General features: G+C 45.2%; 1 protein-coding gene across 1 annotated transcript in view; it reads right to left on the bottom strand.

Annotated features, from left to right (window-relative positions):
- rbbp6 (retinoblastoma binding protein 6) overlaps positions 1–15,460 on the bottom strand; it is a 58,882-nt gene that overhangs the window by 20,475 nt on the left and 22,947 nt on the right. Inside the window, exons 5-9 of the mRNA XM_090194380.1 lie at positions 10,313–10,401; positions 7,395–7,491; positions 7,102–7,244; positions 5,550–5,722; positions 2,719–2,822 (exon numbers count right to left, since the gene is read on the bottom strand). Coding sequence (XP_090050506.1) covers positions 2,719–2,822; positions 5,550–5,722; positions 7,102–7,244; positions 7,395–7,491; positions 10,313–10,401 — 606 coding nt within the window. The remainder of the gene's footprint in view (positions 1–2,718; positions 2,823–5,549; positions 5,723–7,101; positions 7,245–7,394; positions 7,492–10,312; positions 10,402–15,460) is intronic.

The raw sequence follows: 15,460 nt of genomic DNA, 5'->3' as shown, positions 1-15,460 counted from the left end.
GCTGAGGGGATGTTTTTTCAGCGGCAGGGAGACTAGTCAGGATCGGGAAAGATGAACGGAGCAAAGTACAGAGAGATCCTTGATAACAACCTGCTTCAGAGCGCTCAGCACCTCAGACTGGGGCGAAGGTTCACCTTCCAACAGGACAACGACACAAGAATGGCTTTGGAACAAGTCTCTGAATGTCCTTGAGTGGCCCAGCCAGAACCCGGACTTGAACCCGATCGAACATCTCTGGAGAGACCTGAAAATAGCTGTGCAGCAACGCTCCCCATCCAACCTGACAGAGCTTGAGAGGATCTGCAGAGAAGAATGGGAGAAACTCCCCAAATACAGATGTGCCAAGCTTGTAGCGTCAAACCCAAGAAGACTAGAGGCTGTAATCGCTGCCAAAGGTGCTTCAACAAAGTTCTGAGTAAAGGGTCTGAATACTGATGTAACGGTGTTGTTTCTGTTTTAGCTTTGGTATTGTGATGTCATTATGGGGTATTGTGATGTCACTATGGGGTATTGTGATGTCACTATGGGGTAGTGTGATGTCACTATGGGGTAGTGTGATGTCACTATAGGATATTGGGATGTCTTTATGGGGTATTGGGATGTCATTATGGGGTATTGGGATGTCTTTATGGGGTATTGGGATGTCTTTATGGGGTATTGGGATGTCTTTATGGGGTATTGGGATGTCATTATGGGGTATTGGGATGTCTTTATGGGGTATTGGGATGTCTTTATGGGGTATTGGGATGTCTTTATGGGGTATTGGGATGTCTTTATGGGGTATTGGGATGTCACTATGGGGTAGTGTGATGTCATTATAGGATATTGGGATGTCTTTATGGGGTATTGTGATGTCATTATGGGGTATTGGGATGTCTTTATGGGGTATTGGGATGTCTTTATGGGGTACTGGGATGTCTTTATGGGGTATTGGGATGTCTTTATGGGGTATTGGGATGTCACTATGGGGTAGTGTGATGTCATTATAGGATATTGGGATGTCTTTATGGGGTATTGTGATGTCATTATGGGGTATTGGGATGTCTTTATGGGGTATTGGGATGTCTTTATGGGGTATTGGGATGTCACTATGGGGTAGTGTGATGTCATTATAGGATATTGGGATGTCTTTATGGGGTATTGTGATGTCATTATGGGGTATTGGGATGTCTTTATGGGGTATTGGGATGTCTTTATGGGGTATTGGGATGTCTTTATGGGGTATTGGGATGTCTTTATGGGGTATTGGGATGTCTTTATGGGGTATTGGGATGTCACTATGGGGTAGTGTGATGTCATTATAGGATATTGGGATGTCTTTATGGGGTATTGTGATGTCATTATGGGGTATTGGGATGTCTTTATGGGGTATTGGGATGTCTTTATGGGGTACTGGGATGTCTTTATGGGGTATTGGGATGTCTTTATGGGGTATTGGGATGTCTTTATGGGGTATTGGGATGTCACTATGGGGTAGTGTGATGTCATTATAGGATATTGGGATGTCTTTATGGGGTATTGTGATGTCATTATGGGGTATTGGGATGTCTTTATGGGGTATTGGGATGTCTTTATGGGGTATTGGGATGTCACTATGGGGTAGTGTGATGTCATTATAGGATATTGGGATGTCTTTATGGGGTATTGGGATGTCTTTATGGGGTATTGGGATGTCTTTATGGGGTATTGGGATGTCTTTATGGGGTATTGGGATGTCTTTATGGGGTATTGGGATGTCTTTATGGGGTATTGGGATGTCTTTATGGGGTATTGGGATGTCTTTATGGGGTATTGGGATGTCTTTATGGGGTATTGGGATGTCTTTATGGGGTACTGGGATGTCTTTATGGGGTACTGGGATGTCTTTATGGGGTACTGGGATGTCTTTATGGGGTACTGGGATGTCTTTATGGGGTATTGGGATGTCTTTATGGGGTATTGGGATGTCTTTATGGGGTATTGGGATGTCTTTATGGGGTATTGGGATGTCTTTATGGGGTATTGGGATGTCTTTATGGGGTACTGGGATGTCTTTATGGGGTACTGGGATGTCTTTATGGGGTATTGGGATGTCTTTATGGGGTATTGGGATGTCTTTATGGGGTATTGGGATGTCTTTATGGGGTATTGGGATGTCTTTATGGGGTATTGGGATGTCTTTATGGGGTATTGGGATGTCTTTATGGGGTACTGGGATGTCTTTATGGGGTACTGGGATGTCTTTATGGGGTACTGGGATGTCTTTATGGGGTATTGGGATGTCTTTATGGGGTATTGGGATGTCTTTATGGGGTATTGGGATGTCTTTATGGGGTATTGTGATGTCTTTATGGGGTAGTGTGATGTCTTTATGGGGTATTGGGATGTCTTTATGGGGTACTGGGATGTCTTTATGGGGTATTGGGATGTCTTTATGGGGTATTGGGATGTCTTTATGGGGTATTGTGATGTCTTTATGGGGTAGTGTGATGTCTTTATGGGGTATTGTGATGTCTTTATGGGGTATTGGGATGTCATTAGGGGGTAGTGGGTGTAGATTGATGAGGGGGAAAAAACAATTTAATCAACTTTAGAATAAGACTAACGTAACAAAATGTGGAAAAAGTCAAGGGGTCTGAATGCTTTCTGAAGACACCTGTATGTTGTGGAACATTTCATACACGTTACCTCACTAAATAAAGGCCAGGGTTGAGCAGGCGGAGCCTGAGAGAGTTTTACCTGGCGCAGGAACTTATTGGCTATGAGCGCGTCAGGGGAGACATTCGATTGGCTACAGGTGGGACACACATGTTCCTCTGACTCCAGCAGAGACGTACGGATACCTGAGGAGAGGAGACAGCATCAGTCACTATGGATACCTGAGGAGAGGAGACAGCATCAGTCACTACGGATACCTGAGGAGAGGAGAGAGCATCAGTCACTATGGATACCTGAGGAGAGGAGACAGCATCAGTCACTATGGATACCTGAGGAGAGGAGACAGCATCAGTCACTATGGATACCTGAGGAGAGGAGACAGCATCAGTCACTATGGATACCTGAGGAGAGGAGACAGCATCAGTCACTATGGATACCTGAGGAGAGGAGAGAGCATCAGTCACTATGGATACCTGAGGAGAGGAGACAGCATCAGTCACTATGGATACCTGAGGAGAGGAGACAGCATCAGTCACTATGGATACCTGAGGAGAGGAGACAGCATCAGTCACTATGGATACCTGAGGAGAGGAGAGAGCATCAGTCACTATGGATACCTGAGGAGAGGAGAGAGCATCAGTCACTATGGATACCTGAGGAGACAGCATCAGTCACTATGGATACCTGAGGAGACAGCATCAGTCACTATGGATACCTGAGGAGAGGAGAGAGCATCAGTCACTATGGATACCTGAGGAGAGGAGAGAGCATCAGTCACTATGGATACCTGCGGAGACAGCATCAGTCACTATGGATACCTGAGGAGAGGAGAGAGCATCAGTCACTATGGATACCTGCGGAGACAGCATCAGTCACTATGGATACCTGAGGAGACAGCATCAGTCACTATGGATACCTGCGGAGAGGAGACAGCATCAGTCACTATGGATACCTGAGGAGAGGAGACAGCATCAGTCACTATGGATACCTGAGGAGAGGAGAGAGCATCAGTCACTATGGATACCTGCGGAGACAGCATCAGTCACTATGGATACCTGAGGAGACAGCATCAGTCACTATGGATACCTGCGGAGAGGAGACAGCATCAGTCACTATGGATACCTGAGGAGAGGAGACAGCATCAGTCACTATGGATACCTGCGGAGATGAGACAGCATCAGTCACTATGGATACCTGAGGAGACAGCATCAGTCACTATTGATACCTGAGGAGAGGAGACAGCATCAGTCACTATGGATACCTGAGGAGACAGCATCAGTCACTATGGATACCTGCGGAGAGGAGACAGCATCAGTCACTATGGATACCTGAGGAGAGGAGAGAGCATCAGTCACTATGGATACCTGCGGAGACAGCATCAGTCACTATGGATACCTGCGGAGAGGAGACAGCATCAGTCACTATGGATACCTGAGGAGAGGAGAGAGCATCAGTCACTATGGATACCTGCGGAGAGGAGAAAGCATCAGTCACTATGGATACCTGAGGAGAGGAGACAGCATCAGTCACTATTGATACCTGAGGAGAGGAGACAGCATCAGTCACTATGGATACCTGAGGAGACAGCATCAGTCACTATGGATACCTGAGGAGACAGCATCAGTCACTATGGATACCTGCGGAGAGGAGACAGCATCAGTCACTATGGATACCTGAGGAGAGGAGAGAGCATCAGTCACTATGGATACCTGCGGAGACAGCATCAGTCACTATGGATACCTGAGGAGACAGCATCAGTCACTATGGATACCTGCGGAGAGGAGACAGCATCAGTCACTATGGATACCTGAGGAGAGGAGAGAGCATCAGTCACTATGGATACCTGCGGAGAGGAGACAGCATCAGTCACTATGGATACCTGAGGAGAGGAGACAGCATCAGTCACTATTGATACCTGAGGAGACAGCATCAGTCACTATGGATACCTGAGGAGACAGCATCAGTCACTATGGATACCTGCGGAGAGGAGACAGCATCAGTCACTATGGACACCTGAGGAGAGGAGAGAGCATCAGTCACTATGGATACCTGCGGAGACAGCATCAGTCACTATGGATACCTGCGGAGAGGAGACAGCATCAGTCACTATGGATACCTGAGGAGAGGAGAGAGCATCAGTCACTATGGATACCTGCGGAGAGGAGACAGCATCAGTCACTATGGATACCTGAGGAGAGGAGACAGCATCAGTCACTATTGATACCTGAGGAGAGGAGACAGCATCAGTCACTATGGATACCTGAGGAGACAGCATCAGTCACTATGGATACCTGAGGAGACAGCATCAGTCACTATGGATACCTGCGGAGAGGAGACAGCATCAGTCACTATGGATACCTGAGGAGAGGAGAGAGCATCAGTCACTATGGATACCTGCGGAGAGGAGACAGCATCAGTCACTATGGATACCTGAGGAGAGGAGAGAGCATCAGTCACTATGGATACCTGCGGAGAGGAGACAGCATCAGTCACTATGGATACCTGAGGAGAGGAGACAGCATCAGTCACTATTGATACCTGAGGAGAGGAGCGAGCATCAGTCACTATGAATACCTGAGGAGACAGCATCAGTCACTATGGATACCTGCGGAGAGGAGACAGCATCAGTCACTATGGATACCTGAGGAGAGGAGAGAGCATCAGTCACTATGGATACCTGCGGAGAGGAGACAGCATCAGTCACTATGGATACCTGAGGAGAGGAGAGAGCATCAGTCACTATGGATACCTGCGGAGAGGAGACAGCATCAGTCACTACGGATACCTGAGGAGAGGAGAGAGCATCAGTCACTATGGATACCTGAGGAGACAGCATCAGTCACTACGGATACCTGAGGAGAGGAGACAGCATCAGTCATCAGGTCTTTACAGGTGTGTGTTTGTCGACTCACAGTCGTCGCAGTAGGAGTTGCCACAGCAGGGAATGACCACAGCGTCAGTCATCAGGTCTTTACAGAGCAGACAGAGGAGCTCATCAGGGACTGGATCCTCGTCCTCCTCGGAACTGGACTGGTCCCTGGGGACGAACGGAGGCCTCTCCTTCTTACCTAAAGCGTAGGCCTCACTGTGGAGGACACACACATAGAGGTTTACGGGTTAGACGTCAGAGGTCAGGGGTTAAAGGTCAGGCAAACCATAACCTTTCTAAAAACTCGTGTCTGAGGTGGTTACTCAAATCTCTAAATAAATGTATCACTAGCCACTTTAAACAATGCCACTCTATATAATGTTTACATTCTCTACATTATTCATCTCATATGCATACGTATATACTGTACTCTATATCATCGACTGTATCCTTATGTAATACATGTATCACTAGCCACTTTAACTATGCCACTTTGTTTACATACTCATCTCATTTGTATATACTGTACCCGATACCAGCTACTGTATCTTGCCTATGCTGCTCTGTACCTTGCCTATGCTGCTCTGTACCATCACTCATTCATATATCCTTATGTACATATTCTTTATCCCCTTACACTGTGTACAAGACAGTAGTTTTGGAATTGTTAGTTAGATTACTTGTTATTACTGCATTGTCGGAACTAGAAGCACAAGCATTTCGCTACACTCGCATTAACATCTGCTAACCATGTGTATGTGACCATTAACATCTGCTAACCATGTGACCATTAACATCTGCTAACCATGTGACCATTAACATCTGCTAACCATGTGACCATTAACATCTGCTAAACATGTGACCAATAACATCTGCTAACCACGTGACCATTAACATCTGCTAACCATGTGACCATTAACATCTGCTAACCACGTGACCATTAACATCTGCTAACCATGTGACCATTAACATCTGCTAACCATGTGACCATTAACATCTGCTAACCATGTGACCAATAACATCTGCTAAACACGTGACCAATAACATCTGCTAACCACGTGACCATTAACATCTGCTAACCATGTGACCATTAACATCTGCTAACCATGTGACCATTAACATCTGCTAACCATGTGACCATTAACATCTGCTAACCACGTGACCAATAACATCTGCTAACCACGTGACCATTAACATCTGCTAACCACGTGACCAATAACATCTGCTAACCACGTGACCATTAACATCTGCTAACCATGTGACCAATAACATCTGCTAACCACGTGACCATTAACATCTGCTAACCATGTGACCATTAACATCTGCTAAACATGTGACCATTAACATCTGCTAAACATGTGACCAATAACATCTGCTAAACATGTGACCATTAACATCTGCTAACCATGTGACCAATAACATCTGATAACCACGTGACTGTGACCAATAAAAATTAGATTTGCTAAGTTGCTGTTTAGTCCTCAAATCAGGATATCTGAAACAACATTTTGCTCACTGATATTTTTTCTCCCTTGTCAATGTGGAAGGACACCGATGTCGGGGGGGGGGGGGGTCAGAGGTCGGCAGTAACTCACGCGTCTATCGTAGGGATGGCGTAGTGGCCGGTGTTGGTCAACATGGCTCCCTTTATAGACGGGTCGTCCACTTCCTTCATGAAGGACCGGGGGATGCCGGTACTCTTCTTGATCCTCTGGGGCGGCTCAAACCCTTTCTCCTTCTAACACACACACACACACACACACACACACACACACACACACACACACACACACACACACACACACACACACACACACACACACACACACACTTACTGGGTTGCTCTGGACAACGATAACACACACACACCAAGGATGTGTTGTCTTACCCCGTTAGTAGGACAGTTCCTGATGTGATGTCCGTTCTTGCCACAGCGATAACAGGTGTAGTTGGCTGGAGGGGGCCCCGTCAACTTCTTCACATAACTAATAACATGAATACAACGTTAACACAACGTTAACACATGATAGAGCTGCTGTTACATCCTGGTTCAGTTACAGGATAGAGCTGCTGTTACATCCTGGTTCAGTTACAGGATAGAGCTGCTGTTACATCCTCTACCGGTTCAGTTACAGGATAGAGCTGCTGTTACATCCTGGTTCAGTTACAGGATAGAGCTGCTGTTACATCCTCTACCGGTTCAGTTACAGGATAGAGCTGGTGTTACATCCTGGTTCAGTTACAGGATAGAGCTGCTGTTACATCCTCTACCGGTTCAGTTACAGGATAGAGCTGGTGTTACATCCTGGTTCAGTTACAGGATAGAGCTGCTGTTACATCCTGGTTCAGTTACAGGATAGAGCTGCTGTTACATCCTGGTTCAGTTACAGGATAGAGCTGCTGTTACATCCTCTACCGGTTCAGTTACAGGATAGAGCTCCTGTTACATCCCGGTTCAGTTACAGGATAGAGCTGCTGTTACACCCTGGTTCAGGTACAGGATAGAGCTGCTGTTACACCCTGGTTCAGTTACAGGATAGAGCTGCTGTTACATCCTCTACCGGTTCAGTTACAGGATAGAGCTGCTGTTAGATCCTCTACCGGTTCAGTTACAGGATAGAGCTCCTGTTACATCCCGGTTCAGTTACAGGATAGAGCTGCTGTTACACCCTGGTTCAGGTACAGGATAGAGCTGCTGTTACACCCTGGTTCAGTTACAGGATAGAGCTGCTGTTACATCCTGGTTCAGTTACAGGATAGAGCTGCTGTTACAGCCTCTACCGGTTCAGTTACAGGATAGAGCTGCTGTTACATCCTCTACCGGTTCAGTTACAGGATAGAGCTGCTGTTACATCCTCTACCGGTTCAGTTACAGGATAGAGCTGCTGTTACATCCTCTACCGGTTTAGTTACAGGATAGAGCTGCTGTTACATCCTCTACCGGTTCAGTTACAGGATAGAGCTGCTGTTACATCCTGGTTCATTTACAGGATAGAGCTCCTGTTACATCCCGGTTCAGTTACAGGATAGAGCTCCTGTTACACCCTTGTTCAGGTACAGGATAGAGCTGCTGTTACACCCTGGTTCAGGTACGGGATAGAGCTGCTGTTACACCCTGGTTCAGTTACAGGATAGAGCTGCTGTTACACCCTGGTTCAGTTACAGGATAGAGCTGTTGTTACATCCTGGTTCAGTTACAGGATAGAGCTGCTGTTACATCCTGGTTCAGTTACAGGATAGAGCTGCTGTTACATCCTGATTCAGTTCAGGTACAGGATAGAGCTGGTGTTACATCCTGGTTCAGTTACAGGATAGAGCTCCTGTTACATCCCGGTTCAGTTACAGGATAGAGCTGCTGTTACATCCTGGTTCAGTTACAAGATAGAGCTGCTGTTACATCCTCTACCGGTTCAGTTACAGGATTGAGTTGCTGCTACTTCCTGGTTCAGTTACAGAATAGAGCTGCTGTTACATCCTGGTTCAGTTACATGATAGAGCTGCTGTTACATCCTGGTTCAGTTACAGGATAGAGCTGCTGTTACATCCTCTACCAGTTCAGTTACAGGCTAGAGATGCTGCTACATCCTGGTTCAGTTACAGGATAGAGCTGCTGTTACACCCTGGTTCAGTTACAGGATAGAGCTGCTGTTACATCCTGGTTCAGTTACAAGATAGAGCTGCTGTTACTTCCTGGTTCAGTTACAGGATAGAGCTGCTGCTACTTCCTGGTTCAGTTACAGGATAGAGCTGCTGCTACTTCCTGGTTCAGTTACAGGATAGGGTCGTAGTCGTGATTGGACTGTGTGTGCTAATACTCACTGTATGGGGTCGTAGTCGTGATTGGACTGTGTGTGGTAATACTCACTGTATGGGGTCGTAGTCGTGATTGGACTGTGTGTGGTAAGACTCACTGTATGGGGTCGTAGTCGTGATTGGACTGTGTGTGCTAATACTCACTGTATGGGGTCGTAGTCGTGATTGGACTGTGTGTGGTAATACTCACTGTATGGGGTCGTAGTCGTGATTGGACTGTGTGTGGTAATACTCACTGTATGGGGTCGTAGTCGTGATTGGACTGTGTGTGGTAAGACTCACTGTATGGGGTCGTAGTCGTGATTGGACTGTGTGTGGTAAGACTCACTGTATGGGGTCGTAGTCGTGATTGGACTGTGTGTGGTAATACTCACTGTATGGGGTCGTAGTCGTGATTGGACTGTGTGTGGTAAGACTCACTGTATGGGGTCGTAGTCGTGATTGGACTGTGTGTGCTAATACTCACTGTATGGGGTCGTAGTCGTGATTGGACTGTGTGTGGTAATACTCACTGTATGGGGTCGTAGTCGTGATTGGACTGTGTGTGCTAATACTCACTGTATGGGGTCGTAGTCGTGATTGGACTGTGTGTGGTAATACTCACTGTATAGTGGGTAATACTCACTGTATGGGGTCGTAGTCGTGATTGGACTGTGTGTGGTAATACTCACTGTATGGGGTCGTAGTCGTGATTGGACTGTGTGTGGTAATACTCACTGTATGGGGTCGTAGTCGTGATTGGACTGTGTGTGGTAATACTCACTGTATGGGGTCGTAGTCGTGATTGGACTGTGTGTGGTAAGACTCACTGTATGGGGTCGTAGTCGTGATTGGACTGTGTGTGGTAAGACTCACTGTATGGGGTCGTAGTCGTGATTGGACTGTGTGTGCTAATACTCACTGTATGGGGTCGTAGTCGTGATTGGACTGTGTGTGCTAATACTCACTGTATGGGGTCGTAGTCGTGATTGGACTGTGTGTGGTAATACTCACTGTATGGGGTCGTAGTCGTGGTTGGACTGTGACATCATGGCTCTGATCTTGTCGTCCTCCGATGCGTTGGCCTCAGCCAGGTTCGCCGTCTGTTCCCAGAAACCACCAGGATATATGACATAGTTAGATAGAGACCAGGGGTCACCAGGATATATGACATAGTTAGATAGAGACCAGGGGTCACCAGGATATATGACATAGTTAGATAGAGACCAGGGGCCACCAGGATATATGACATAGTTAGATAGAGACCAGGGGCCACCAGGATATATGACATAGTTAGATAGAGACCAGGGGTCACCAGGATATATGACATAGTTAGATAGAGACCAGGGGTCACCAGGATATATGACATAGTTAGATAGAGACCAGGGGCCACCAGGATATATGACATAGTTAGATAGAGACCAGGGGCCACCAGGATATATGACATAGTTAGATAGAGACCAGGGGTCACCAGGATATATGACATAGTTAGATAGAGACCAGGGGTCACCAGGATATATGACATAGTTAGATAGAGACCAGGGGTCACCAGGATATATGACATAGTTAGATAGAGACCAGGGGTCACCAGGATATATGACATAGTTAGATAGAGACCAGGGGCCACCAGGATATATGACATAGTTAGATAGAGACCAGGGGTCACCAGGATATATGACATAGTTAGATAGAGACCAGGGGCCACCAGGATATGTGACATAGTTAGATAGAGACCAGGGGTCACCAGGATATATGACATAGTTAGATAGAGACCAGGGGTCACCAGGATATATGACATAGTTAGATAGAGACCAGGGGTCACCAGGATATATGACATAGTTAGATAGAGACCAGGGGTCTCTAATCTAGTCAGTCTGTTAGATCTGTGTCTAACCTAGTCAGTCTGTTAGATCTGTGTCTAACCTAGTCAGTCTGTTAGATCTGTGTCTAACCTAGTCAGTCTGTTAGATCTGTGTCTAACCTAGTCGGTCTGTTAGATCCTGTTAAATCTGTGTCTAACCTAGTCGGTCTGTTAGGTCCTGATAGATCTGTGTCTAACCTAGTCCGTCTGTTAGATCTGTGTCTAACCTAGTCAGTCTGTTAGATCTGTGTCTAACCTAGTCAGTCTGTTAGATCTGTGTCTAACCTAGTCAGTCTGTTAGATCTGTGTCTAACCTAGTCAGTCTGTTAGATCTGTGTCTAACCTAGTCAATCTGTTAGATATGTGTCTAACCTAGTCAGTCTGTTAGATCTGTGTCTAACCTAGTCGGTCTGTTAGATCCTGTTAAATCTGTGTCTAACCTAGTCGGTCTGTTAGGTCCTGATAGATCTGTGTCTAACCTAGTCAGTCTGCTAGATCTGTGTCTAACCTAGTCAGTCTGTTAGATCTGTGTCTAACCTAGTCAGTCTGTTAGATCTGTGTCTAACCTAGTCGGTCTGTTAGATCCTGTTAAATCTGTGTCTAACCTAGTCAGTCTGTTAGGTCATGTTAGATCTGTGTCTAACCTAGTCAGTCTGTTAGGTCATGTTAGATCTGTGTCTAACCTAGTCTGTCTGTTAGATCTGTGTCTAACCTAGTCGGTCTGTTAGATCCTGTTAAATCTGTGTCTAACCTAGTCAGTCTGTTAGATCTGTGTCTAACCTAGTCAGTCAACTAGTATATAGACAGGGGAGGGGAGAGAGTCAACTACTATATAGACAGGGGAGGGGAGAGAGTCAACTAGTATATAGACAGGGGAGAGAGTCAACTAGTATATAGACAGGGGAGAGAGTCAACTAGTATATAGACAGGGGAGAGAGTCAACTAGTATATAGACAGGGGAGAGGAGAAAGTCAACTAGTATATAGACAGGGGAGGGTCCTGATAGATCTGTGTCTAACCTAGTCAGTCTGTTAGATCTGTGTCTAACCTAGTCAGTCTGTTAGATCTGTGTCTAACCTAGTCGGTCTGTTAGATCTGTGTCTAACCTAGTCGGTCTGTTAGGTCCTGATAGATCGGTGTCTAACCTAGTCAGTCTGCTAGATCTGTGTCTAACCTAGTCAGTCTGTTAGATCTGTGTCTAACCTAGTCAGTCTGTTAGATCTGTGTCTAACCTAGTCAGTCTGTTAGGTCCTGATAGATCTGTGTCTAATCTAGTCAGTCTGTTAGATCTGTGTCTAACCTAGTCAGTCTGTTAGATCTGTGTCTAACCTAGTCAATCTGTTAGGTCCTGATAGATCTGTGTCTAATCTAGTCAGTCTGTTAGATCTGCGTCTAACCTAGTCAGTCTGTTAGATCTGTGTCTAACCTAGTCAGTCTGTTAGATCTGTGTCTAACCTAGTCAGTCTGTTAGATCTGTGTCTAACCTAGTCAGTCTGTTAGATCTGTGTCTAACCTAGTCGGTCTGTTAGATCCTGTTAAATCTGTGTCTAACCTAGTCGGTCTGTTAGGTCCTGATAGATCTGTGTCTAACCTAGTCAGTCTGTTAGATCTGTGTCTAACCTAGTCAGTCTGTTAGATCTGTGTCTAACCTAGTCAGTCTGTTAGATCTGTGTCTAACCTAGTCAGTCTGTTAGATCTGTGTCTAACCTAGTCAGTCTGTTAGATCTGTGTCTAACCTAGTCAGTCTGTTAGATCTGTGTCTAACCTAGTCAATCTGTTAGATATGTGTCTAACCTAGTCAGTCTGTTAGATCTGTGTCTAACCTAGTCGGTCTGTTAGATCCTGTTAAATCTGTGTCTAACCTAGTCGGTCTGTTAGGTCCTGATAGATCTGTGTCTAACCTAGTCAGTCTGCTAGATCTGTGTCTAACCTAGTCAGTCTGTTAGATCTGTGTCTAACCTAGTCAGTCTGTTAGATCTGTGTCTAACCTAGTCAGTCTGTTAGGTCCTGATAGATCTGTGTCTAATCTAGTCAGTCTGTTAGATCTGTGTCTAACCTAGTCAGTCTGTTAGATCTGTGTCTAACCTAGTCAATCTGTTAGGTCCTGATAGATCTGTGTCTAATCTAGTCAGTCTGTTAGATCTGCGTCTAACCTAGTCAGTCTGTTAGATCTGTGTCTAACCTAGTCAGTCTGTTAGATCTGTGTCTAACCTAGTCAGTCTGTTAGATCTGTGTCTAACCTAGTCAGTCTGTTAGATCTGTGTCTAACCTAGTCGGTCTGTTAGATCCTGTTAAATCTGTGTCTAACCTAGTCGGTCTGTTAGGTCCTGATAGATCTGTGTCTAACCTAGTCAGTCTGTTAGATCTGTGTCTAACCTAGTCAGTCTGTTAGATCTGTGTCTAACCTAGTCAGTCTGTTAGATCTGTGTCTAACCTAGTCAGTCTGTTAGATCTGTGTCTAACCTAGTCAGTCTGTTAGATCTGTGTCTAACCTAGTCAGTCTGTTAGATCTGTGTCTAACCTAGTCAATCTGTTAGATATGTGTCTAACCTAGTCAGTCTGTTAGATCTGTGTCTAACCTAGTCGGTCTGTTAGATCCTGTTAAATCTGTGTCTAACCTAGTCGGTCTGTTAGGTCCTGATAGATCTGTGTCTAACCTAGTCAGTCTGCTAGATCTGTGTCTAACCTAGTCAGCCTGTTAGATCTGTGTCTAACCTAGTCGGTCTGTTAGATCCTGTTAAATCTGTGTCTAACCTAGTCAGTCTGTTAGGTCATGTTAGATCTGTGTCTAACCTAGTCAGTATGTTAGGTCATGTTAGATCTGTGTCTAACCTAGTCAGTCTGTTAGATCTGTGTCTAACCTAGTCGGTCTGTTAGATCCTGTTAAATCTGTGTCTAACCTAGTCAGTCTGTTAGGTCATGTTAGATCTGTGTCTAACCTAGTCAGTCTGTTAGGTCATGTTAGATCTGTGTCTAACCTAGTCAGTCTGTTAGATCTGTGTCTAACCTAGTCAGTCTGTTAGATCTGTGTCTAACCTAGTCAGTCTGTTAGATCTGTGTCTAACCTAGTCAGTCTGTTAGATCTGTGTCTAACCTAGTCAGTCTGTTAGATCTGTGTCTAACCTAGTCAGTCTGTTAGATCTGTGTCTAACCTAGTCAGTCTGTTAGGTCCTGATAGATCTGTGTCTAACCTAGTCAGTCTGATAGATCTGTGTCTAACCTAGTCAGTCTGTTAGGTCATGATAGATCTGTGTCTAACCTAGTCAGTCTGTTAGGTTAGATCTGTGTCTAACCTAGTCAGTCTGTTAGGTCCTGATAGATCTGTGTCTAACCTAGTCAGTCTGATAGATCTGTGTCTAACCTAGTCGGTCTGTTAGATCCTGTTAAATCTGTGTATAACCTAGTCAGTCTGTTAGGTCATGTTAGATCTGTGTCTAACCTAGTCAGTCTGTTAGGTTAGATCTGTGTCTAACCTAGTCAGTCTGTTAGATCTGTGTCTAACCTAGTCGGTCTGTTAGATCCTGTTAAATCTGTGTCTAACCTAGTCAGTCTGTTAGGTCATGTTAGATCTGTGTCTAACCTAGTCAGTCTGTTAGGTTAGATCTGTGTCTAACCTAGTCAGTCTGTTAGATCTGTGTCTAACCTAGTCGGTCTGTTAGATCCTGTTAAATCTGTGTCTAACCTAGTCAGTCTGTTAGGTCATGTTAGATCTGTGTCTAACCTAGTCAGTCTGATAGATCTGTGTCTAACCTAGTCAGTCTGTTAGGTCATGATAGATCTGTGTCTAACCTAGTCAGTCTGATAGATCTGTGTCTAACCTAGTCAGTCTGTTAGGTCATGATAGATCTGTGTCTAACCTAGTCGGTCTGTTAGGTCCTGATAGATCTGTGTCTAACCTAGTCAGTCTGTTAGATCTGTGTCTAACCTAGTCAATCTGTTAGATATGTGTCTAACCTAGTCGGTCTGTTAGATCCTGTTAAATCTGTGTCTAACCTAGTCAGTCTGTTAGGTCATGTTAGATCTGTGTCTAACCTAGTCAGTCTGTTAGATCTGTGTCTAACCTAGTCAGTCTGTTAGATCTGTCTAACCTAGTCAGTCTGTTAGATCTGTGTCTAACCTAGTCAGTCTGTTAGATCTGTTTCTAACCTAGTCAGTCTGTTAGGTCCTGATAGATCTGTGTCTAACCTAGTCAGTCTGATAGATCTGTGTCTAACCTAGTCAGTCTGTTAGGTCATGATAGATCTGTGTCTAACCTAGTCAGTCTGTTAGGTTAGATCTGTGTCTAACCTAGTCAGTCTGTT

This window comes from Oncorhynchus mykiss, chromosome 13, assembly GCF_057628025.1.
Source record: "Oncorhynchus mykiss isolate SJ-2025 chromosome 13, ASM5762802v1, whole genome shotgun sequence".
Classification (NCBI taxonomy): domain Eukaryota; kingdom Metazoa; phylum Chordata; class Actinopteri; order Salmoniformes; family Salmonidae; genus Oncorhynchus; species Oncorhynchus mykiss.
Note: the sequence above shows the minus strand (reverse complement) of the source record. Positions and strands in the feature narration are given on the sequence as shown.